At 39.5% G+C, this 26164-nt stretch overlaps 1 protein-coding gene across 2 annotated transcripts in view; it reads left to right on the top strand.

Annotated features, from left to right (window-relative positions):
• The window catches only part of LOC124803021 (intraflagellar transport protein 57 homolog), a 181596-nt gene extending 156874 nt beyond the window's left edge, over positions 1-24722 (top strand). For both annotated transcript variants that reach the window (XM_047264130.1, XM_047264128.1), the window contains exons 7-9: positions 2117-2313; positions 14447-14591; positions 24403-24722. In XM_047264130.1, the coding sequence (XP_047120086.1) occupies positions 2117-2313; positions 14447-14591; positions 24403-24554 (494 nt within the window). In that variant the 3' untranslated portion in view covers positions 24555-24722. The remainder of the gene's footprint in view (positions 1-2116; positions 2314-14446; positions 14592-24402) is intronic.
• Positions 24723-26164: the final 1442 nt, after the last annotated feature.

Here is a 26164-nt window from a genome sequence, read left to right as displayed (position 1 = left end):
AAACAATTATCTGGTTCGTATGTTATGTTGTTGCATAACTCAGAGTGAACTGGTAAGCTGGCAAGAAATAAATTAAGATTTAATATTTTTCATTATACTATTTAACTGTATTGGAAAGACTTGCATCACATTCACAAATTCAGTGCATTATATCCTGTGGTATGAGGTCTATTCAAAAATTTCCGCAATTTTGTCCACAACATTTTTTCCATGCTTACCTTTTACTTGTACCGCATCTCCTCCACAGTTGATACACCACTCCCAATGCTATTTCCACTTCAGAAGCAGTCTTGATGTGCCTCTTCCTGGATTGCGCAAAGTGCCGTTTATGAATTTTTCTTTTATCTCGTCTGTTCTTGCAAATCTTTGTCCTTTCAACAGGGTTTTCAACTTCGGTAATAAAAAGAAGTCCACAGGGGCCAGGTCTGGAGAGTATGGAGGATGAGGCAACACAGTGATTTAGTTTTCTTGTGCAATAGTCATGCACCAACAGGGATGAATGTCTGGTTGCGTTATTTTGATGCAAGAGCCATGAATTGTCTTGCCACATTTCAAACTGTTTCATTCCCACATTTTCTCACAGGCAATGCAACACATCCCAGTACTACAAATAATCAACAATCTGTCCCTGTGGTACAAATTTATGATTAGCTAATCTGCCCCAAAATGAGGTTTTTTTGTCTGACTCGTTATGAATATTGAACCTTGTCCTCAATATCATAAGCTACCTTTCATCACCAGTTGTGATTTTCTTAAGAAACATCTAATTCTTATTTGTGCGACCCAAAAGCTGTTCACAGATAGCAAGGCAAATGTCTTTCTGACCTCGACTTATCAGCTGTGGGACAAACTTGCCAGCAACACGATGCATTCCAAGATTAGTGTCAGAATTTGGTGATGTGATCCAACTGAAATGTTACGTTCTTCTGCAATCTCTCGGACAGTCAGTCTTTTACTGGCACACACAGTTTCATTGAGTTTCCTGACTTGAATGTCATTAGTAGACATCGAAGGGCATCCTGAACGAGGGTCACCCTTAACTTCCGTCCGGCCATTTTTAAGCAGTGTGAACCATTCGTAAAACCGAGTACGGCTTAAGCACTCATCACCGTAGACTTCCTGCATCACGTGATGTGTATCTGTAAAGGTTTTCTTGAGTTTCACGCAAAATGTAATGCAGATGTGTTGCTCCTGTAACTTTGCAATCTTGAAATTTGTAAGCAGTGTGACACAACGTTCTGCTCAGTACAGCATTGAACAATAACTAGCAGACATATAACAATGAAACTTCTGGCAATTATACATTAAACACAGGCTTGTGCAGGTATGCCGACCGCATTTTCTCCAACAAACCATTGGCGCAAAATTGCAAGTGTTCCAGAATATTTTAACAGATCTTGTATAACGCATAAAAATTGTTAACTGATTTGCAAATAACAGTGTTCTAAACATACACAAGCTTTATTAATCAAAGCTAAGGCAACTGAGGTGATGTATTCTATCACACCATTCTGGTATGCTCATCTGTTCAACATCATGAGCAATTATTTCCAATAACTGTTACATAGGATTGACTGAAACATTTTTGTGGCTATTCTAAAACTTCTTTCATATTTTCTACAATACATGCTGATTTGTGATTTAAATTACACTGTCTTAGAAATATAATGTCGAACTACCTTTTTAAGTCTCTTTTCTGTGGCACTACCAGTTATTTTTCCAAAACTTAATCTCTCATTGCAGTTGCTAGTCTGTTTTCAAATCTTTCAGTATTTCCTTTGTACTGGGTTCTGCCTTCTCATTTTTTTCCATCATGTTTTTCTATGTGATCATTTTTCCTCTACATTACACACAGTTCCTATCAAAATTTCCACTTTTACTATTCCCGTTGATTATCATGTAGTCTTATTCATTCATTGGTATAATTTTCTTTGTTTAATTTGTGTCAATTACCTCAATATTTATGCTAATTTATAATTCTCTCTTTTGCGTTCACTTACGCACCATTTTATCTCTAAATCCTTACTATCTGGTGACTGATCCCGAATTTGATTGTCAACATAAAAGTGGACACTAAAAGACTGTCAGATGCTGGCAATATGTTATTTCCTTTCAGATGCAAGTGACTGGCGGTCCCGATTGGAACAGATGCGAAAACATCGTACAGGAATGGAGGATGCTCTCACAAGTGCGCAGACACAGCTGAGTCGTCTGCATACTGATGTGGAACACACGCTGGACAAAGTGGCAAGCCGTGAGCGCTATTTGAATGCCCAGCTTGAGCCTCTGCTTGTTCAGTATCGTGCTCTTAAGGTATTGTTACTCCAATATATTGCATTGAGCTTATATCTCTTTTCATGTGTTTTAATACAACCTTGCTGTTTGCAGTTTTTGAAAAAAGTGGCCAACTTCCTTTAGATTCTTTCCTTGGTTATCGTCTATAACAACAATGCCTCCCAAGTAGCTGACAAACAATGGTACTGGGGAATCCATTCCTTTAAATATTGTTTGTAGCAGCACTGGTGCTTGCAATTCCTAAGGGTAACCTTTTGTATCTGTAGGGACTGAATTGGGTGTTCACCAGAGCTGCCTTTTGTGGTTCTTCCTTCAAGAAAATTTGAAGACATGAATATGCAAAGTCTGTTTTGCAAGAAACCCTGACTACCAGATAGCTTGGCTAAAAGCTTCTGAGAACTTGGAATGAGATAGACATCCATGGCCAGTTAAGCCTTTATCATTGCATTAAAATTCCCTCAGATGCAGAAAGGTTTTTTGTGGAGGCAGGGGATGGGACAGCTAGATGCGTCATCCATTGGTCAGAGAGTACTAGTTTCAGATTGCATTGCTATTGTAGCCAGTTGAGCTTAACTGTGAGTGTGCCCCCTGTATTGTGAACAATACAGTTTGTAGGCAGAAAAAATGTTGAAACAGCTGATGGTTTCAGAGTTAATTTGAGCTCAGTATTCTGTTGCACAGACCAGCCCCAGGACAAATGAGGGGCCAAATTTTACACACGTCATACCCATTAATTGAAGAGGAGGACAATCTGAAAATCATTTCATTGCACCCATAATGAAGAACCAGAATGTATGAAGGCATCCAATTCAAAAATATTTTTACATCTAGATGATCTAGTATTAATAAATTTGGTCATCAGGAGATGTGCTTGTATCTGATGTCCACTGAAAAGACTCCTGTGTAACAGGATCTGTTGATTCCCATATTCTAATATCTTCCCCAAGGATAGCGACAAATCAGGATAACCCCAACATTTGTAGATAACAAGCTGAGTTATTGTGTTCTATGTGGCATTATTGGCTTGAAAATATAGAAATGGCATACATAATTATGATCGGATTTAAAAGCAAACAAGGCAACTCTCTATGTTTTTCGGTTAAGGCAGTCTATTCTTATTAACATTCAAACATTCCAAACACATTCCCAGTGTCTGAGATCAACAACAGCTGTTTTGATAAAAGAGAGCAAGAATCCTTGTCATCCACAAGTTTCTGGACTGTGTGGGCAGTTAAATTATTGATGTAATATATCTTTGCACTGCAGAGTTTACCTCTGTAGCTGAGTTGTCAGTGTGTCTGACTGCCATGCAGAGGTCGTGGGTCATCTGGTTAGATGGCTTTTTGGCAGGTACACATTTGGAAGAGGTGTAATAAATTCTGAAGCTATGTTTTGGCCAGGGTCACGTCTTTTGGTGCTAGTATGTGCTGGCTTGCAGGCTGTGAGACTTTAAATGATTTAATGATATGTAACACGTCTTTCAATGTGGATCCCAGAAGTATCAGTGTCTCACAATGGGCTAACTCATCTGGCTAGAAGTAAAGTACTACAGCACACTTGAGTGATTCAACATATGATTTGTGTTTGTGTATGTTGGGTTATCAAAAGCGAATGTTATAGTTTTGACTAAGACCATGGAGGTGAGCAGCTCATGGTGTATGGGTTATATCTGGTATTTTTTGGTATTGATGAAATCTCAAATCAGCCTGTTGTGTGACCTTCTTCTTCTTCTTACCCCGTCCACCATTTCACATGCACACTTTTTTTTTTGTAAGACCCATAACAGATTACATAATTCCTCAAATAGCAAGTTAACAGGATCTGCCAATGATGCAAATGCCTGCAACGAGTCAAATAGTTTGAGTTTACCTTGTATGCAGTGAAATGTTGATACCGGCAGCAAAGATATTCACACCAGTTCTCTTTTGTGTCATTATATGATGGTTTTGGTGGTCATGGTGGTGGTGGTATGACACAGCTGTATCTGCTGTTGCAGTAAGTCTCTTAGGTTGTTGTTGGGAGAACTACTTGTGTTACTGTAGTAACACGAGCTGCAGCTGTTGTTGTTGGTGCCTGCCCCAATAGTTTTAATGAATTGTATTCTGTATCTTTAATTTTTTTCTCTCAAGTATTTCTTTTACCTTGTTGACACTTTTTTACCTGAGCTAGTGATCCCCTCTGCATTCACTGTGATAGTACTGGATGTTTAAGGTAATTCTTGTGTATTGTTCCATCATTGTTCCACATTCATAATTAGATTACATGTTTCAATCATTCTTGATCGTCTACATATCTAAAACTAAATACGTACATCTAATATTTTACGATAAGTAGAAAAGAAAAGCATTGTGCATAAACATAGAATTTACGTAAATAGTTGTGTCAGCAATCCATCTTGTCTACTCAGAAGCACATATCAGAGTACTGTGTTTTGCAACTACAGTCAATGTTTTAAATAGGCATATGTTGGATGGAGGTGGAGGGGGGGGGGGGGGGGGGGATGAAGTGAGGCTGATACGGTTAGTGGAAAGGAAGCAGGGAGAGTATGGTGGAGAAGTCATGAGTTTAACAAGAAAGAATGTGCTAAAATTATAGACTGTGTAATTATGTAAAAATTCTCATTGGAGGACTAATACTGTAAAACAATAGGTATGTAAAATGTAAAGGGCGTAAAATAGCAAAATTATAAAATAGAGCATGGGGGAACTGAGGGCGGGCAAAGTAGGGGGGGAGGGGGGGGCAGGGTTTAGTTGCAGGGATGCTATGGGCTTAACAAGAGAGGGTCTTATACTAAAATTGCAAAAAATCAATAATGTAAAAAAATCTCCTGTTAAGATACCAGAATGGATGTGTAAAAATGTAAACTGAGGATAAAATAGTAGATTATAAAAGTGGAAATAAAGTAGTGAAAACTGAATTAGTACCTGCAGGCATTCAAAGTGTGAAACTTTGAAAGTGTAAAGTCATAAATTCTTACTCTGAAAGTATAAAGATAAAATTGTATAATTTTTTGATTAAAAAATTAAAATTATTGTCCTAGAACAATGGATGTATAAATAGTGACAGAAAAATATTGTAAAATTATGGAAGTGGAATTATGTAGAGGACCTATAACTCCATGAAGTGTCTTTAAATATTATGAATTGTTTTGCAGTATGTACATCATTGATTTTAGTATGAGACCCTCTCTTGTTAAGCCCATAGCATGCCTGCCACTATCCCTCATCGTCTCCCCACCCCACTCCACCACCCCTTGCTTCTTTTTTTTTTTTTTTTTTTTTTTTTTTTTTTGGGGGGGGGGGGGGAGATTTGCAAACACGGCCAATACAAGGAGCTGCAAATCAAAAGATGGATATGACCTCTCTTGTTAAACCTATGAATTCCCCGTCATCTCCTCTCTGCTCCCTTTCCCCTCCCATGACCAACTGCACTCTATTTGCCCTCCCCACCCTCCTGCCTTCAACATATATGTTGTGACTCACCGATCTTTCAAAGTGCCGCCCCGCAGTTACTCGCATACTCTACATGCGGCGCTGTCTGCCAGCCATGCAGCAGCAGCGCCACCTAAGCGCCGATAGACTCGGACTCAATTATGATTTGACTGTTAAAGTGACACATGTCTTACTCTGTTTACTTGATCTGTGACTTTCATGTATTGCGTCGTCCTTGATATTTTGTTCAACTTGAAGTTATAACAATTGGCGACGAGGTAGTGAATTTTTCTTTTTCATCGTTGGCCCACGTGTTTCCATGGCTACTTTAGAGCAACTATTGCAAGGTCTCATAGAACAGCAAACGCTTCTCACAAATGCTATTCGTGATTTCATCGCGGCATCAAATGCGGGGCATCTCTCATCGTTGTCTCTACCTCCTTTTCCTCCTTACGACGAGACAGTGGAAGACTAGTCTTCGACAGCACTTCTTGGCATTTCATGTCGCGGATGACCAAACGTGTAAGTCTCTGTTCCTTTCATGGATTTCACCTCAAATGTATCGGTTGTTGTCGCAATTGGCTCCTTTGAAAGATCCTACATCTTTGTCCTATGCTGAAATGTGCTCACTTCTGTCCATCGATTTTCAAAAGCATACGCATTTGGTAGCCTCTCGTGTTGCCTTTTATTGTTGTCAAAAACAACCGAATCAGTCCTATCACGCTTGGGCTGCTGAACTTCATGGCTTCAGTAGAAAGTGTCAATTTGTTACTGAAGTTCACAAAGAATCCTACGCCGATTCCATGGTACGGGATGCTATTACCCGGTCGGCGCCTAACAAAGAAGTTAGGCAACGTGCCCTTGAGTTGGCAAATCTGACTCTAGATGAAGTCCTATCCATCGCTCAGTCTTTTGAAATTTCTCGCGCCGCTGGAGGGCAAATAGAGGCATGGGGTGACGTCGCGGAAATGCAACCTCTGTGAGCTGTTGACGAAGCATGTGGCGTGTCCCCGCCGGCTGACGTGGCCGCAGTATGCTCCCAAGCTCAGCCTCGGCCTAACCATAAACAAACCTCTAAGAAACTGCAGCAAAACCCATGGCAACTTCCTTCATGTCCGCGGTGTTTTACAAAACATTCACGAGAGGATTGTCCACAACGTTGGGCCATGTGTCACAACTGCAAAAAAAAGGGCCATGTGTCATCCGTTTGCAAATCCGACCGCATACTTGATGTTCATGAACAAGGTGCTGATTCTGATTTTGTGTTGTCTGTCAATTATACTTCTTCCCTTTCAGGGAAGTTATTCTTCACTGTCCAAATACTTGGTCGAGATGTTCGTATGCAGGTGGATACTGGTTCTGCTGCCACTATCATCAATTCTCAGACGTATCTTCAGTTGGGTTCTCCAATCCTGTCACTTGTCGCTAGGCAATTACGGACTTACAATAAACAGCAGATTTCTCTCTTGGGACAATTTGATGCTGAGGTATCTTACAAATCTGTTGTTTGCACTGTTCCCATATTTGTGGTCAACCATAGTAACGCGAAGAATCTTTTTGGTCTCGATGCCTTTTGCGTTTTTGGGTTCTCCAAGGATGACTCTGTCAATATCGTCTCTGATCCTATTCCTTATGCTCAATTGGATTCCTTGTCAACGACATTTTTGTCCCTTTTTTCTCCTGGGTTAAGCCATGCAAACGACTTTGAAGCTCATATCACTCTCAAACCCACTGCTCGGCCTAAGTTTTTTCGGGCTCGGCCCATTCCTGTGGCCCTTCGTGATCAGGTCAAACAGGAGCTGGATTGTCTCACTGCTTCAGGGGTCTTACTTCCTGTCAGTTCTGGTGAGTGGTCCTCTCCTATCGTTGTCGTTGCTAAGTCAAATGGTGATATTCGTCTCTGTGGCGATTTGAAAGCCACTGTAAATGCTCAGTGCCTTATTGACACTTACCCTATGCCTCGACCTGAAGAATTGTTCACTAAACTTGCTGGAGGCCAGTATTTATCTAAACTTGACCTGTCAGAAGCTTATCATCAACTTCCTCTCGACGCTGCTTACCGGCAGTTTCTGGTCCTTAACATGCCTTTCGGCCTCTATCAATACCAACGATTGCCATTCGGGGTTGCCAGCGCCCCTGCTCTCTTTCAGCAATTCTTGGAACAATTATTGCTCACTGTCCCTGGGTGTATAAATTATCAGGACAACATTGTTGTCACTGGCTCCACCACTGAAGAACATCTTCAGAATCTCCGCACACTTTTTCATGTCATACAGACTGCCGGTCTTAAGTGTAATCTTCAGAAATCAAAATTTTTTCAGGCATCTATCAGATACTTGGGGTTTCAACTCTCTTGGGATGGAATTTGTCCACTTCAGCAAACTGTCGCTGCGATCGATGCCCTTCCTCGCCCTACATCTGTTAAGGAACTGCAGGCCTTCTTGGGGAAAATAGCATACTATCACAGGTTTTTGCCGTCTGCGGCTTCGGTGGCTCAGCTGTTGCATCGCCTGTTGCATAAAAACGTGCCTTTTCACTGATCCGCATCATGCGATGCCGCTTTCCAGAAATTGAATACTATGCTGAAACAGTTCCCTTGCCTGGCTACTTATCGACCTGGCCAACATCTTGTTCTTGCCATGGACGCCTCTCAATACGGGGTTGGTGCAGTCCTTGCGCACCGTTTTTCTAACGGTTCTGAAGAACCCATTGCTTATGCCTCCAAAAAGCTCACGGATGCGCAACGAAAGTATTCTCAAATTGAAAAAGAAGCTTTGGCCATTATTTATGCTCTTCATAAGTTTGGTGTTTTTCTCTATGGATCCATCTTATTACGGATCACAAACCACTTGTTTCTTTGTTTCATCCATCAACGTCACTTCCCAACAAGGCTGCACACCGCCTCCAGCGTTGGGCTCTTTACTTGTCTTGTTTCAATTATGAGATTCATTTGCGGCCAACGGCTCAACATGCGAATGCTGATGCACTGTCTTGCCTTCCCATGAGTCCTGATCTGGCATTCGATAGGGACGAACTTTTGTGTTTGCACCTGGATGTTGCCGAGCAGCGGGTTGTGGACGGGTTCCCCATCACTGGGGACCGGTTGTCGGCTGCTGTGGGTTCTGACCCTACCCTCTCCCGGGTTTTACGCTGTATTCAGAAGGGTTGGCCAGATTGTCCGTCTGCTAAGACTTCTGATCCATTGCGGAACTACTACGCTTTGCGTTACCGCCTCACGGCTAGAGATGGTGTTATCCTCCTTTCCACCGAAAATGCTTCACCGCGTATTGTGGTACCTACGTCTTTGTGTGCTTCGGTCTTGCGCCTCCTTCACCAAGGGCACTGGGGTGTCTCTCGCACAAAATCTCTGGCGCAGTGTCATGTGTACTGGCCCAGCATCAACTCTGAAATCATGCACATGGCCACTGCCTGCGGCCCTTGTGCATCACAGGCAGCCGCCCCGAAGTCATCTTTGTCACCGTGGCCTTCACCTGAGAAGCCCTGGGAGCGTATTTATGCTGACTTTGCGGGACCTTTTTTAGGTACTTATTGGCTTCTCGTTATTGATGCCTGCTCTAACTTTCCTTTCATTGTCCATTGCACGTCACCTACCACTGCGGCAACCACCAATGCTCTAGCTCGCATTTTCTCTGTGGAAGGCCTTCCCTCTACTCTTGTTACTGATAATGGTGCGCAATTTGCCTCTTCCGATTTTGCGGATTTTGGTGCCCGTCACGGCGTCATGCATGTCACGGCCCCTCCGTTCCATCCACAGTCAAACGGTGAGGCTGAACGACTGGTCCACACATTTAAGGCTCAGATGAGGAAACTCCTGAGTTCTTCTGCTTCTTACCGTTTCACCCCCATGGGTGACCACAGCCCGGCTGAGCTCTTACATGGCCAACAGCCCCGCACGCTACGTCATCTTCTGCGGCCTTCCACATCACAGCCGCGGGTGCCTTCGCTTGGCCGGTTCACCGCTGGCAACCTTGTATGGGTACGGGTATATGGCAGGCGGCCAAAATGGAGTCCTGGACACATCTTACGACACTGTGGCCGACGCCTGTATGAAATCCAGATGGATACGGGTGTTGTAGTGCATCACTTGGCCAGCTTCAGCCTCGTGTGCCGGCAACACCTGTTCCAGATGCCACTACACCACCTTCGGCTCTACCTGACACTCGGGATCCTGGAATCTGTCATTACTCATAACACAGTCCTCTCACCATCATATCGGTGCCAGCACAAGAACTGACGCCATCAGGAGACGTGCCCATGCAGGAACCAGATGACCATCATCTGTCGGAGCAACTCTACTCGCCTCCTTCTCCAATGGGCGCGGACACATCACCCTTGTCTCCTGTTATAACAACCGGACTGGCCACAATTGGCAGATAGGTGCACGGGGCCCCAGCAGATTCGACTCCCACGTCTCCTGTCATCTCGACCCGTTATCATCGGGGACACTTCCATCCATACGGGAAGCCTCCTCCTCGAGACTGTACGGCCAGTCAAACAACACCTATGGATGTTACCAATCTACAGGCCACCTCCATCAAGACCTGTGCAAAAACTTCAAAGGGGGGAAAAGTGTTGTGACTCGCCGATCTTTCAAAGTGCCGCCGTGCAGTTACGCGCGTCCTCTATATGCGGTGCTGTCTGCCAGCTATGCAGCAGCAGTGCCACCTAAGCAGCCAGCCAGCCAGCGACCGCTAGACTCGGACTCAGTTATCATTTGACTGTTAAAGTGACAAATGTCTTACTCTGTTTACTTGATCTGTGACTTTCATGTATTGTGTCGTCCTTGAAATATATTTGTTCAACTTGAAGTTATAACAATATACCTATTTAAAACATTGACCACAGTTTGCAAAACACAATCCTCTGATATGTGGCACTGTTTGTATTCAGTTCTTTTCTTTTCTAGTTATCTTAAAATATTAGATGGTACATATTTAGTTTTACTTTGTATTACATCTGAAGATGATCCAGAGTGACCGAAATATGTAATCTAATTAAAAAATGTGCAACTGAGATGGAACAATAAATGAGAATTATCTTAAATATCTATACAGTTGCTGAATCTCTCAAGCCAATTATGTCGACTACAATACAGGGTATGATCACTCTGCTAGATATTCGTATTGTCAGTCTTTCAGACAGGATAACAGATATTCTGAAGCCCAGATCCTTAACATCGGTTTTGCTGTAGAATTCTAGAACATTTTCTAAGTTTGAATATAATAAATTTCATAGAGACTGAAAACCTTATGTGCACAAATCAGCACAGTTTTAGAATGCATCATTTGTGTAAAATACAACTTGCCATTTTCTCACATGATATGCTTCAAACTCTGGACGAAGGCCAATGGGCGCAGATTATGTATTTCTAGATTTCTGAAAAGCATTTGGCATATTACCACACTGCAGAATATTAACCGAGGCACGAGCCTACCAGATAGATTCCCAAATATGTGAGCGGTTCAAAGAATTCTTAAGTAACAGAACCTTGTGTGAGTGTTCATCAGAGACAAGGGTATCATCAGGAATGCCTAGGGAAGTGAGATGGAACAGCTGTTATTTTTTATATGCATAAATGATCTGGCGGACAAAGTTAGCTGAAAAACTTACGTGCACATATCAGCACAGTTTTAGAAAGCATCATTTGTGTGAAATACAACTTGCCCTTCTCTCACACAATGTGCTTCGTGTGCAGGAAAGTGTCAAAGATGAGGGACTGTAGGATGATAAAAGATGACTTATACAAAATTTCTCGTAGGTGTAATGAATGTCGACTGATTCTAAATGTAGACCAATGTAAGTTAATGTGGATAAGTAGGAAAATCAAACCGATAATATTCAGATACAGCATTAGCAGTGAACCTATTCTTGAGTACTGCTCGAGTGCTTAGGGTCCACACCAAGTCAGGTTAAAGGAAGACATTGAAGCACGCCAGAGGCAGGCTGCTAGATTTGTTACCAGTAGGTTCAAACAACATGCAAGTATTAAGAAGATGCTTCACAAGCTCGAATGGGAATCCGTGGAGGGAGGGTGACGTTCAAGGAAAACTATTGAGAAAATTTAGAGACTGGCATTTGAAGCTGACTGTAGAACGATCCTACTGCCGTCAGCATGTATTTCGTGTAAGGACCACAAAGATAAGATAAGAGAAATTAGGGCTGACATGGAGGCGTATAGACAGTTGTTTTTCGCTCATTCTATCTGTGAGAGGAACAGGAAAAGAAATGACTAGTGGTGGTACAGGGCACACTCTACCAAGCACCATACTGTGGCTTTCGCATTGTTTATGTAGATGTAGATGTAGAATAATGAGCAATCTGCAATAAATGTCCTGTCCAAAAATCAGATGAGCAATCACTAAGAGTCCACTGCGTATCTGAAACATATCCGACCGAGATAACTGCACCGTCTGGTGACATGTAGACAGTGAGATCCAGAGATGAAGTGTTGCTGGTCTGGATTGTGCTCTGTGCAGTCATAAGTGACTGGTTCTACCTATGTTACATGAGCCCATGGCAAGCATGGCCATGATACCGTATGGGTATCTACTGTCTCTCCCTCACCATTGTGGTTACGTGGCACTGGTGCATACTCGTCTTCCCTATGGCATACAAGAAGGTTCTCCTTTCAATAGGTAAGCATAATAAGCAATAAAAGTATTGTTGAACGAGAACCTGTCTTAAACATCTCTAAGATGATGATAAAATCTAAGCTGTGTAGCTTTATCAGAAGGCAACGTGTAGAATATTGGAGTAAGATCCAAACACAAAAATATGGCTAATTAATGACGCCAAAATCATATTTTAAGAGAAGTTCTTCAAGCCTGGGCTTGAACAGAATGCAGATTAAACTCATGGTAAGTCTAATGACTGATAACGGAAACTTCAGGAAACACCTGCAAAGTTATTTTCTAGGTTAGTAAGTTAAATATAGAAATGGTGTTGAACGAGTCAGTTTACTGATCATCTGCATCAAAATATGGGTGCACACTGAGCAGTTAGATACGTGTACATTTACCAGAAAATAAAGTTGAATTTACGAGTAATTATATAATACTTTTGCACTAGATATTTTATACAATTCTAAATAAAGATTCTTCTGTAATACTGAAGGATTTGGCCAGAAGAATCTCTTTTACCTTAATTTCAAGGACTGTTACAGAGAAAAAAAAAATGACAAAGTGCAAGTAGGATTCGCACACTGAGGGTTCTGTGCAAACTTAATTCAATTTTTGCCTATTTTTGACGTAGATACTAGAAAGATATAGATCCCTTGAATTTCAAGACCATGTCAAAATATCTGTAGTACTTCCTCAGAGTAGGCCAGACGTACAAAAAGAAGTGAGCATATTTTTATGTACTTCCTAAACCATGACTACAACTTAGATTTTATGTTTGCATGCAATAATGTTTATCTATTATGCTTTTGATGGATGATGAATGCAGCATATGTTTTAATGGCAAAAAGATATTTTTAATGTGATGTAGTTACAGTTGAACAATTTTCTGATTTTTTTCCTTTACTTGTACTTTGAAATTTTGCTTCTTGCCAAATTTCATGATTCTAGGTCAGTGGAAGTACATTATTGGTTTTGATGAGTGAGGTTTCCAGTATCAAAATATGCAACATAAATAGCTGTATCTTTTGATTACATTGACTTTGAAGTTTAGAATTTGTACTCTGCTGAGGACCAGTGACTTTAAAATGTGACATAAATTTGAACTTGATACATCTATCCATTTGTGAGAAAAAGAGTTCTTAACAGTCGGACAGACATACATATAGAGGGACGACAAAGATATCCTACAAGGATTCTCGTTATTATTTTTACAGACCAAGGCATGGAACCCTAAGAAGCACCTATCTGCACACTATGTGGTGTAGGGGATGAAACTACATTACATGTAATCTTCCAGTACAAAGTGCTGTAGGGCAAAAGATGCAAAGTGTTTGGGTAATTAATTCCTGAAGAAACTGTGTTTAACAAAGGCTTAATGAAGCATCTCCCACTACTCTTCCAAGGGTCTGGTTGGCTTTACCAGAATAACCGTATAATAATTATTTTTGGTGCAAGAAACAGAATTCTAAGGTAACTTTTATTGTACCTCCCTGATTAAATCAAATCAAATCAAGTCTCTTAAGACAGAAACATTAACATTCTCTTCATGGTACATTCACCCTTATGAATATAGCCAAAGCTATATTGACAGAAACTGTAGCTTCTGTAACCTCAAAGCGACAGAAAAATTTTTATTACTCTTCAGTTATGCTCCTAGAGATATATTTTATTATATGCCTAATGGTATAAATAATCTCAGTCACAGTAAAGCAACTTTAATAGTGAATAGAGATTGCTTGAGCTAGACATTTCTTTCAAGTAGGTTAACACTACTCATAATTTGTTTTTGATATACTTTACAGAAGTTGCCTAGAATGACTCCTTGCTCCTGTCAATGTGTGTTTGTTCATTCCATACTCCTTATGGCTCTCCTTCATAATGGAATCAATGGAAGTCAGTGTGTCAATGAATGGATGAATGGAAAGCAAAACTGTAATACTATGAAGAAAAGGACAGAACTTTTTGTTATTATTTTAGTAGTGTGATTTCTCTCACAGAGTCAAGTTTCCTTTCCTCTAGGTTTTCTCATTGTTGTTTGTGTTTTAAATATTCACTTATGTAACATCTCTAATCTTACAGGATGAGCATTCTCGTTTGAGCACATCCTATCGTGAAATGAGTGCCAGGGTTGCAGAGCGTACTAAAATATTATCTCAGCTTTCGGAAGAACTTGATGCTGTGAAACGGGAAATGGAAGAACGAAGTTCCAGCATGACAGATGGCAGTAAGCTCCAAGCATTTTTTCAATAATTATGTGTTTATTACATATGTTTTCATGAGAAAAGAAACTGTTAAAATATTGTGAGAAAATGTAGTCATTATAAACTGATATAGTGCTGTCCCCCATATTCGTGTATCATTTGATAATGTTTTCAACTTTGTGTGTCTGTTACAACCAACATCCTCTATATTCTGCTGTTTCATTCTAGGCTTTACCTGTCCCTGCTGTTTTACCCCTCTAGTGCTTCTTCCAGAGCCTAGTTTACTGTTCCTTGATGCCATAGTAGGCATCCCCCTAACCTGTTCCTTCTTCTAATCAGGGCCTTTTGCAGACATCTTTCCCTACCTGTTCATTGTAGTGCTTTTCCATTTTGTACCTATCTGTTCAGTTGATTGTTGACATTCTTCAATAACACCACATTTCAAATGCTTCCACTTTCTTCTTCTCTGGAATTCAGAGGGCCCATTTTTCATTCTCACACAATGCTGTGCTCCAGACATGCACTTTCAGAAACTTCTTACTCAGTTTATTAAGGGTTCACATCAAAAGTTTTGAGGATAAAATTCTCCAGTGAACCAGAAGGGCTAGGACGATGGGTCTCAGCTAACAGATGCAATGTGGCTCCGCCACTTACAGGCAATGACAGAGTGAGGATAACATTTTGTGCATAGTGTGATTTTGTGGTATGTCAAGATTTGAGATGCAGTGGTTAAGCAAGTAGCGATATGCAATCAAATTTTGTGTTAAACTAAAAACAGTTGGGCTCTGTGATTGTCGGCCTGATTCAGAAAGCTTTCTGGGAGGAAGCTATGTCTGAGACAAGAATTTACAAGTGGACAAGAAGTTCTGGGAGGACTGAAAAAAATGACAGTGAGCACTTCGGGCACCTGTCACCACCTAAAATGCCTGAAAATGTAGAGAAAGTGAGAAAAGCTTTGAACGGGAAGGAACACTTGAGCATAAGGATGATAGCGGACGGTTGCAATATGCTGAGATTGAATATTTATTGCATTTTAAGAAACAAATTAGGGAAGAGGAAGCTGTGTGTAAAGATGGTACAAAAAGTGCTGACTGATGTAAAGAAAGAAATCTCTGTGCTGAAGTGTCATGAGTTGTTGGAAAACTGTGGAAGTGCTCCTAATCTTTTGGGTTGAGTAGTGACAGGCAATGAGACATGGATTTTCAAGTATGATGCTGAAGGGGGAGGGCAGGGGAAGGTCAAGGCAATGCTCATTGTCTTTTTTGACTCCAAAGATGCCTCTAATACAAACAGTTAACAGTCCGGTTTACACTCAAGTCCTCACCCAGTTGCAGGATAAGGTGAGATGTGTTAGGAAAGACAATGGGAACAACAAGATTTTACATTACACTGCCCTCATTGTGCAAGTGTTTTTTGCCAGAAATGATAATGGAAATGTGCCCCAGCTGCTGTACAGCCCTGACTTGGTACCACCACACTTCGTTTTGTTTCTGAGGCTAAAGAGAAGCTTGAAGAGACACCAACAGAGGTCATTGAAGGGGCTAAAATGGACTTTGATACCTGTTCCTTAAGAAGGTTTAACTGAGAAGAAATTGTTAACTGCCTCGCAGTTTAGCTTTCATAGAACAGAGTACGAGACCTAACAAATAAAATCCTGGCAGAGCTAAACAAAAAAAATGATGCTGTTGGTTTTGTGACCCTGCACAAACCTTTGATTGTTCAGATCACAAAATTCTGCTTGACAGACTGTGTTATGGCATTAATGCCATCCCCTTTGTGTGGATGTGAAGCAGAAGATTCCATTGATAGCTTACACATCACAGTCATGAAACTAAACTAAGAATGGAAGGAATATAACATGTGGATATCCCACAAGGATCAGTACTGGGCACACTCCTGTTCTTAACCTATGTAAATTACCTTCCAATGACTGTAAGTGGTGGTTCAAAAATTGCTGCTTGGTAGCATTGTAAGTAGGCAGTAAATATCATACATTAAATCAAACAACCTGTATAAAATTCCTTGGGTTCCAATTGGATAACAAGTGAAAATAGAGTCAACACGCAGTTAAATTAATCAAGCAGCTCAGATCAGAAATTAATCAAGAAGGCCAGTTCAGCATCTTCATGTCTCACTGTGTTGTCCTAAAGACAAAAACTCTTAGCCTATTATGCATATTTTTCTTCAGGTGCAGTGCACCAAAAGTACCAGTACACTAAATATGTATTCAGAAGAAGCAAGTTGCAAGAATATTGTCTAAAGTAAATACCCATATATCTCACAGAAATGTTTTTTAACGATCTAGAATATTTTTACATTCGTGCCCCAATACATTTATATCTTAATGGTTTTTGTTGCTGATCTCAGTAGTGCTGATGGTGAGGGAATGATTGTCTTGATGTGAAACATAAATGGCAGTGACCACAACAAGTAACCGCTTTAATGTAATTTCACAAGTAGCATACAAAAAACACTGTGTGATCAGTGAATTGTTGTGTCTGTTGTATAGTAGTATATGTAATTGCAGTATAGTTTAATGTAAATTCATTATCAACTCATACTGGTTTGGTCTGTTCATCTACAAAGTATTGTGAAGACTGATATGTTTTTCCAAGTTGCTTAATATCTCGACGATTAATTAAAATTACAATATGAGATATTCAGTGTTGGTTAAGTAGAATCAAATAAATTAAATACAGTATTTATGAAATTCATACTGAGGTGTGTTGGCTGAGCCGCATACAAACTAAAGGGTTACGTATGCTATGGAATAAAAATAGTCAATATAAGGCTAATATCTCCAGGAAATGCACAGGTGGCTATAAGTGTGGGTTATTTACCCATTCAGTGCAGGAAAAACTTGGAAACATACCCAGGTAGCAATCACTCAAGGGCAACAAATACACTTCAGAGGCAGCTTAATACATTAATTTTTTGTTTCATTTAATATTCATTACAATATATATTGATTTCCATACACACGAACGAACCCCGCAACACTTTGCAACTGCTAAATATATGCGAGAATTTGATATATGTATATATGTCTTAATCTCCTATTCCCCCCTCTCTCTATCCCTGTCCTTTAACCATCTCCCCCCCCCCCCCCCCCCCCCCCCCCGCCCCCCGTCTCTGTTCATCATTTTCCCGTGCTCCCTGTAAACCTCTAATCCCACACACTCCCTATCCATCTTCTCCTTCCTCATTTCTCTGTCCATATGCTTCTTTTCCCTTATTATATACATTTTCTCTCCCCTGCTCTCTCTGTCTCCTCCTCCCCCTCTCTCTAACTTTATTTATTGTTATTGCAAACTCTGACCTTATTTATTGTTATTGCAAATGGCACCTTGATTCAGAGTAGAAGTCAGAATGCGTGGGTAAATAGGTTGGGATCATAGGGTATGAGAGAGACCTTTCCATCTACAGGATCTCTGAAGATAGTAGCTTTAATGCCAGTCTTTCACATGGTTATCATCTACGAACAGGCAGGATTATAAAGTTAGCCATAAACACAAATTTTCCTGTTTTCTCTTAAAAATGACTGCAAAAAGGAAAACAAAACCACACATTTTCACAGCACAGCTCAGCGTGTTCTTTCTCGCAGCCAGTTTAGCAGAAAGTGTTTATCATATAACATGTCTGCATCTCCACAGTTTAGGTTGTGTGTTGTCTGTCTCTCAATCAGTCAGTCAGCTACCTCTTCAACCTGGTGCGTGACTAGGTTGACTGACACATTGCTCACGTCGATTTTGCGTGGTTGGCGTATCGATTCGTCAACCAAATCTTTCCTTGAATTTATGTGAACTGAAACAAAACAATTTCAGTAAGATCATGAATTTATTGAAATGAAATGAAATAAATCGGAATTTGTTGTTCCAGAGTCATAATGGGTCATGCTTGAGAAATTCTTATTTGACTTGCCTCCAGACCTTTCCAAATCTTTCCTTGAATTTGTGCGAACTGAAACAAAACAATTTCAGTAAGATCATGAATTTAATGAAATGAAATAAATCGTAATTTGTTGTTCCAGAGTCATAATGGGTCCTGCTTGAGAAATTCTTATTTGGCTTGCCTCCAGACACTGTCTAAGCTCTTCATGAGTCTCATTGACTTGATGATCATGTAGTTTGCTTGTGTTGCATGTACACTGACTGGTATTTTGACACCTCCCTGTTCAATGGTGGCATTTTTTCCAGAGTGATAAACCACAAACTGAAATCAATTGAATCTTTGCAACACAACAAATTACCATGAACTGATGTCAATTCGGTCCTTGAAACACACGAAAGATATGACCACCACTGATAACACAATGAAATATTGCTATCAGTTGTATTGTTTATTGCAAAAATCAATATTCAGTGCGGAATTTGTTGTTGTTATGAAAAGATGTGAGAGCAGAACTGTCAAACTGAAAGTCAATTTATTTTTATATTTATTGTTAGGAAGACATGAGAGCAGAACTGTCAAATTGGCCATCACATTTTCTTCATTGAGATTTTCATACTAAAATACCATCCAGATTTCTGATTCTTCCAGCGAATTTTCCAAAACTTTTCTTTCATACAAACCTTGTCCTGACAATTACGGACACAGCAACAAAAAATGAGCCAAATTGGTTTAGCCATTATCAAATGATAGTCTTTAATATCTTTGGCAACTAATTTTGTTTATATAGGTTTTTTGTTAAGTTATATTGTGTAAATTAATATCTTAATTGTTGCAATATTAGAGTTAAGATTTTTATTTAAAAAAAGTTCCATCGTGTATAGAATTTTCAGTGTAATTAATGTATTGTATAATCTGATAGACACCCAGGAGGGTAGTTTTTCAGAATGCTATAAATAAATAGTTTTAAATATGCTGATGCATGGAGTTAAGTCTGTCTCTGATGAGGACCACCTGGATTTTGAGATCAGATATTTTAATCAGATGTTCCGTCAGAATATTTATAGTGATTCAGATATTCAGTAAGCCATTTCTAACAGATAAAACATAGAGATATGCAACAATCATAAGATAATCAGTCTACAGCACTTCATCCTTTCTCCAGAGCTACAACAAAGAAAATATGCAGGGTCCTGGGCAGACAATGTCTTCAATCCATTTGCCAACTTTCCAAGAATATCAGAGAAATGCTGCACCCAATAAAAATGGCTTTGGACTCAATGTTCCCAGAATTTATTAAATTCCTTGTGAATGCAGTAGCACTTATGTTGGTCAGTCTGTATTTATGGTTTCAGAATGTTGCACGGAGCACTGTCACTACAATAAATATTGCACAGATTTGCTGTTACTGAGCAAGGCCTCATAAATAAACTTTTAGTTATGTCTGACAAATTGAAAATCGTATTCCTTGCACCTGTCTTTTGTGATACTGTCATCAAAGAAGACATTGACATAAGAGTATACAACTTTAATTGGTGGCTACATCCGTAGTGGTGAATGGAAACTTTTGCTTTTTGCTGAAGATAGTACAGAGAAATAAGCTGGCTAATGGAATCAGTATTGCTAATAAGGCTCCTCTGTCATAGACAGTGACATCCAGTAGCATATGGAATTTCTGTGACTCATGACAGTTCCTTGACATAATTAGGCCAAGGTGGTTTGAGTAAAGGGGAGATGGCATCAGGTGAAGCTTGTCCACCATCTTGGTAAGTCTGAGAAACATGCTTCTCTCATAAATCCCTGTGTGTGAATGCTTTGAATTGCCAGTCAGTTCTGAGAATGTACTTCGAAACAACTTACTTTACTGGATGAATACTCATCCTCAGACAGTTTAAAATTACAATATTTTAATGCCAGTTCTTACTTTTTGAGCACGATGTACATTGTGGCAAAACAACCAACTTTGTTATTCCTGTTTTAAGTGAAATCGAAGAGCAGTGCTGCAATATGAATACTTCATTAAGACTCACTAATATTGCAGAGGCTGGCTTCACTTTTTCAGCTTAAGGGAATTCCCTATATTTTAACCACCTTGAATTATGCCAAAAGGTATCCAGATGTAAAGAGAATAACATGAACTTATCTTTTATGACCTATCACTTTTATCTCTCTCTCTCTCTCTCTCTCTCTCTCTCTCTCTCTCTCTCTCTCTCTCTCTCTCTCGTCTCTTTTATAGATGTAGCAGATTATTCATCTGTCTGTATCTTAGTATCAGTCTTCTCAGGATAATGAACTGTCTTTTTCTGGTCCACAATTCCTTTGGAGGTATTCTGATTTTTCTTTAACACTCAAGCAGTTGCGTCAGTTTTTGTAACAACAGTGGTCATATGACTGACTTGTCAACCAGCCATTGTGTTTTTTGGAGGATTGAAAAAAACTGACTTAATATCCTTGGTATTGAAAAATTAAATTTTAATTTACTTTTTTATACATTATATAAATATATATTTTAATATTTGTTCAAAATATGTAGCTACAAAATCTAATTAAAGTATCCTAATCTTTTATTTAACAATAAATTTTTAACACACACACAAATCATGTATCAACTTGGCCTGTATTTACTTCTCAGCACACGATACTCATACAGTACCTAGTGTATTATATTCTCAGCTTTTTATTACAAATGGTGATATCGGCATTATGTAAAAACAGAGTTTACTCATCCTGTTCCTCCAGCTCCTTCACAGTGTTAGATGTACACTTTTCATAGACAGTGGAAGAATGCTTTTTGAATACAAACATCTTACACTAACTGCAACGAATTGTGGTGACAATATTCTTTTCTCTGCCACTCAGAATGCAGTGACTGTTCTTTTTGTTTGGAGGCTCTTCCGGTTCTCAAGATTCTTTGAATTTATAAAATGCCAAAACACTTTTGTATCATTTGGAAGCATCGGAATCTAGTATCTTGTAACTAAATGAGCTTTCATAAGTTGTTGAGTCAACTGTTTCAAAACTATTCTCCTTGGTTTTCTTGCGTTTTCTGCATTGGACTGATACAATATTTGGGCATTGATCCTAGTGATATTTAGTAAAGCAAACCATATGGTCTTGTTATTCAAGCCACAGAGTATTTACTGCACATCGGGTGAACTGTGTCAACTCCTTCCTTTGTGCCTTTACTGTGCATGGTGCTAAGCAGAACAACACTTTTTTTTTTAGGGGGGGGGGGGGGGGGGGGGCACGTATGACACCATTGTGAAATCTTTCTGGTACCTGAACAGTGAAGATCCAATATTCCTGGATTTCAATGACAGTAATTTCCATTTTATTTTTCTTCTGAGTTCCAAAGCAAATTATGTGTTTCTGCAAAAGTGAAACTATCAATGGATATCTGGTATACCGATTATCAAAAGTAAGATTCCAATTGGCGCCATTCAAAGTTTCTGCCAGTTGATACACAATGTCACATGGTTTATGTAACACCTTTTAAGGGCCATGTTGTTGTATTCTATAATATAGCTCAATTGATGCTGTAAAAAATGTTATGCCATCAAAAATAGCAAAGAATTTCAAGCCATACATGGCTGGTTTGTTGGGTATATATTGAACGAATGTATGGTTACTAACTCTCCCCAACTATAGGTTTCCATGTAGTCTTTGACAAAATTATCAGAATATCATGTGGCTGCTGCTAATGTATGCTTTTAACACCTTTGTGCTCTTTTCAACTAATTTATAATCAAATCACACACTTAAGAGGAGAAATAAAAACTGTCTATACAATATATAATGTATGAGAATGATCATACCATTTTCATCATTACTCCAAAGTTCCTCAACATTACTTTTACTTCTGCCCTTCAAGCCAGTCAAAATAAGGATTCCAATGAGAACATGTACCTCTTCCCTAAAACTTTTATTTACATCCCTCAGTCTAGAATAGTTGTTTTGTGATATCAGGTTTCTAATATGCGAGTCAGTGTTTTCCACAAGTGACTCAATCATGTCCTAAATAGCAGTATTGTTGAATGCTGTCACTTCTAGGAAGAATATTTATTATATTTTTCGAGGGCATTTTTACTCTCTTTGTGAACAATAAACACACAAATAAAATCATAATTTTTGTCACCATCTTCCTCTCCTTCTTCTTCTTCTTCTTCTTCTTCTTTCCTCCTCCTTGTACATGACATTGCACTTTGTCTTCTTTGAAATGTATATCTCCATTTCCCTCTAAAAACCTGCTTCTGTTTCTGATACACTGTTGTGTTTGCTAATTAGTAGTTGTTCTATCTCCCTGACAGACCACTCAAATCCAGAATATTTGCTGTCATTGGAAACTTCATTTAAAACCCTTTCAGTTTGCACCTCTGACAACCCTTTGTTGGAAAGGGCCCTAAAAATATAAATAAAAACTAAGCATAAACCTGTAAAAACAGTAGTGTAAATAATTAACATAAAAAACATTACCAATTGCGTGACTGGCTGTGTACACCAAATACAGTGCAGACAGAGATAAGCTGCACTTATTGGCAGTGTGTGGTCACTACAAGTCCATCAGCAATGCAGCTAACAGACAGAGGTTCAATTTGAAGATGGGTAGAACTGCTGGATGGGCAACAATGGGTAATTTGAATTCAGAGCAAAATAACAAATTCTGGTTGACTCATTCAACCAGTGCAACCACTCGACGGTTAATTTGCCTTCAGTTTCTAAACGCAATGTCAAAATTATTTCTCAGGTATCTTTTCCCGTCCTGGATACAAGTTGATTTTAATCTAGTAAGTCTTCAGTTTGTTGGTTTTATTCTTTTATATATTATTCTGGTTAGCAGTTTACAAGAATGCCTAGTTGACTAGTCCTCTGATAATGTTTACATTTTTTGGTAATGTGATGATATGCTTTTCTGGAAATCTGATGGCTGATGACCCATTTAATAAGTATTTGTTCCGCAGCTCAAATAATCTTCTTGTTTCTACACTTCCACAGATTTCAGTACCTCTAGAAAGCGTGTCATCACATCCTGCTACCTTGTGTGATTTCTGTCCACAGTGCTTTGTCACTACTGGATCACCTATTCCTTCTACATCACCTGTCTCCTCCCCTACCATACACCATGATAATTGGTCTTTGCCATACAGGCTTTTGATGTAATCCTGTCATCTTTTTGCCCATTCTTATGTGGTTCATAGATGTTTGAATCTGAAATCCATAGGGTAACACCTTTACATTTCATGTCCCAGAAATTACATTTAATCATCCCATATACCACATTGATTGTTTTGCAGTCATATCTTTCCCAGTATTTTTACAAATAAGTTAAGAAATAAGGGTAACAATTCACCAAATAGTTGAGGCACGGATTAGTCAATAGGCATGTAAATAAGACTTAGGATATTGCTAGTTTCCATACATATCTTTTTTCAGAGCTATTAGCAAATAGTTCCCCTCTTTGTTTTAATTGTGGGAAATTTACAACTAGTAATATACATGCAAAATCAGAATGCAATGAGATTAGATAAACTGTGTTTTGTGTAATATTAGGTGCTGTTAAGTTGTTCTTTCACATAGTGAATGAGATTTCAATTCTGTGCATTTACCAGTGGAGTTGTTTGTGGGCACATAGAAAATATTTGACAGAGTTGTGACTACATTCTGTTAATAAGAAACAACTACTAAGGTTTACATCTTATGCTTAGACTGAACTAACAGAAGACCTTATAGTAAAATAGAACAAAGAATAGCAAGCACTGTTCCAGGGCTAACTTTCAGTATCTGAATCAAGTAATAATTTAGAACATAATAACTTACAAAGCTTGTCAGTGATATGGACTACAGTATTAATTTTTCATGTAAATCTGCACTTTTCTTCATTAATTACTGTTCAGCTACTCAAAATATACTTGTTTTTTGGATACTGTTTCTGATGGTTTATTTTTTCAGCACCATTGGTGAACATAAAAAAGGCCATTACCAAGGTTAAGAGTGAAATAACATCAATGGATGTGCGAATTGGAGTCTTGGAGAATAGCTTGCTACAAGCCAGACTGCGGGACAAGAGCCAGCTGCAACAAGACATGAATACACCTGCCTAGTACACTGTGGTAAAGTTGTACCAGCAGATTAAGTGGTGCATTTTCAAACTGCACAAGTAAAAAGTTTTCCAAGATATTCGAAATTCTTGATACAACGTGAGTGGTCACTTCTTGTGATATGGGAATCTGAAATCTATTTACTTGGAATTATTGAAATAGTTTACTGCTGTATATAAGAGTTAAATAATTTTTAGCAGAATTGAAGTTGTTTGTTCGTTATGTAAATCCTAAAGACAAAAGTATAATAAATCAGTATTAAAAAAATTTGGGGAAGTATATCTGTTTTACTAGTTACTGATGGAAATTGTAGTATTCTACAAATCTAGCAATGATACGCCAGTCTGTATAGCCCATTATCAACACAGTGGAGAGATACTGTGTGTCGCTGCACATCCACTGCAGTGCATCAACCATAAGAAGTCACATGACTGCCAGCACTCCCTGTAACAACTCAGCTGCAACTTGAGAGCCAGTCCTGCACTCCACTGTACTCATTGGTATACCTGATTCAGCTGTTACTGTCATGCTTTCGACTCATGTTGGAACTGTGCTTTGAATGATGATAGTGCTCACTCATATCAATCCAGTTATTAATTCGGCCGAGATCTTTTCAGGAAGAATAGTAACTACACACAAACAAGTACACATATAATATCAAAATCACTTTAATGGGCACACAGTTGAGAAGTTCCATAAAAAGTCAAAGTACATTCCCAGTCTCAGTCTGATTAGGTACTGAGAATCCCAAGAGCGGAGTGAAGTGAGCACATAAACAAATCAAAACAGAATCTGAGTGAGCGCCCTGTGCTTTGAGGTTGTATCATGTCGATTACTAGTTACTTTCTTGAGGTGGCCCTGTCCATTGTCTGCATGTGCTGACCTTGAAGTGATGCTGCCTTTGATGTTTGGTCATGCTGCCATCTGGTGGCCAGATGTATGCCACCAGGCTCTGATATGGGCGAAATGAATCATAATGAGATGACCTAGTGCCTAAGTGTATCCAGCTGTGTACTAGACATGAGCTGTTCAATTCTTGGATTTAGTACCCATGTTCAATTGTTTGGTTTTCTTGATTCTGCTAGGCTTTCCTCTGCATTTTGTGTTCACATTTCTCAGCAGTGGCAAGTTCTTGGCAATGTTCTCTCTTCTTTACAGTTTGGGCAGTCCATTGATGGGGTATTCCAGTGTGCATTCTCTTCCTAGCCATTGTTGGTCTGCAAATTCCTTGTGTTCCCGTGTTTGTTCAGGTTCTAGTTCACTTGCAGTGTATTCTCAATCACCAGAGATATCATTGGCTCCAGCCCTCAAATTCAGGGTTCCAACAATTCAGGACCTGCAGCAGAGCACTATTCAGCGCACTCAGATTTTTTTCCCCCCTGCAGCATTCGGACAAGCAACCAGGAATTTTGTGTGTGGGAAGCTGAGCCTCCTACCATCAAGCTTGTTTACAATGTTGCCGTGATGTGCTACATGCCATTCCTATTCACAGGCTTAAATGCCAAATGTCCCACTGGTAGCAGCCCAAACCTTCCATGTGATACCATCGGACTCCAACCCACACATCGTCAGCCCTTTCGACATCAGTCTGGTCAGCACCAGCTCTGCAGCAG

The sequence above is a fragment of the Schistocerca piceifrons genome, chromosome 6, assembly GCF_021461385.2.
Source record: "Schistocerca piceifrons isolate TAMUIC-IGC-003096 chromosome 6, iqSchPice1.1, whole genome shotgun sequence".
In the NCBI taxonomy this organism is placed as follows: Eukaryota; Metazoa; Arthropoda; class Insecta; order Orthoptera; family Acrididae; genus Schistocerca; species Schistocerca piceifrons.
Note: the sequence above shows the minus strand (reverse complement) of the source record. Positions and strands in the feature narration are given on the sequence as shown.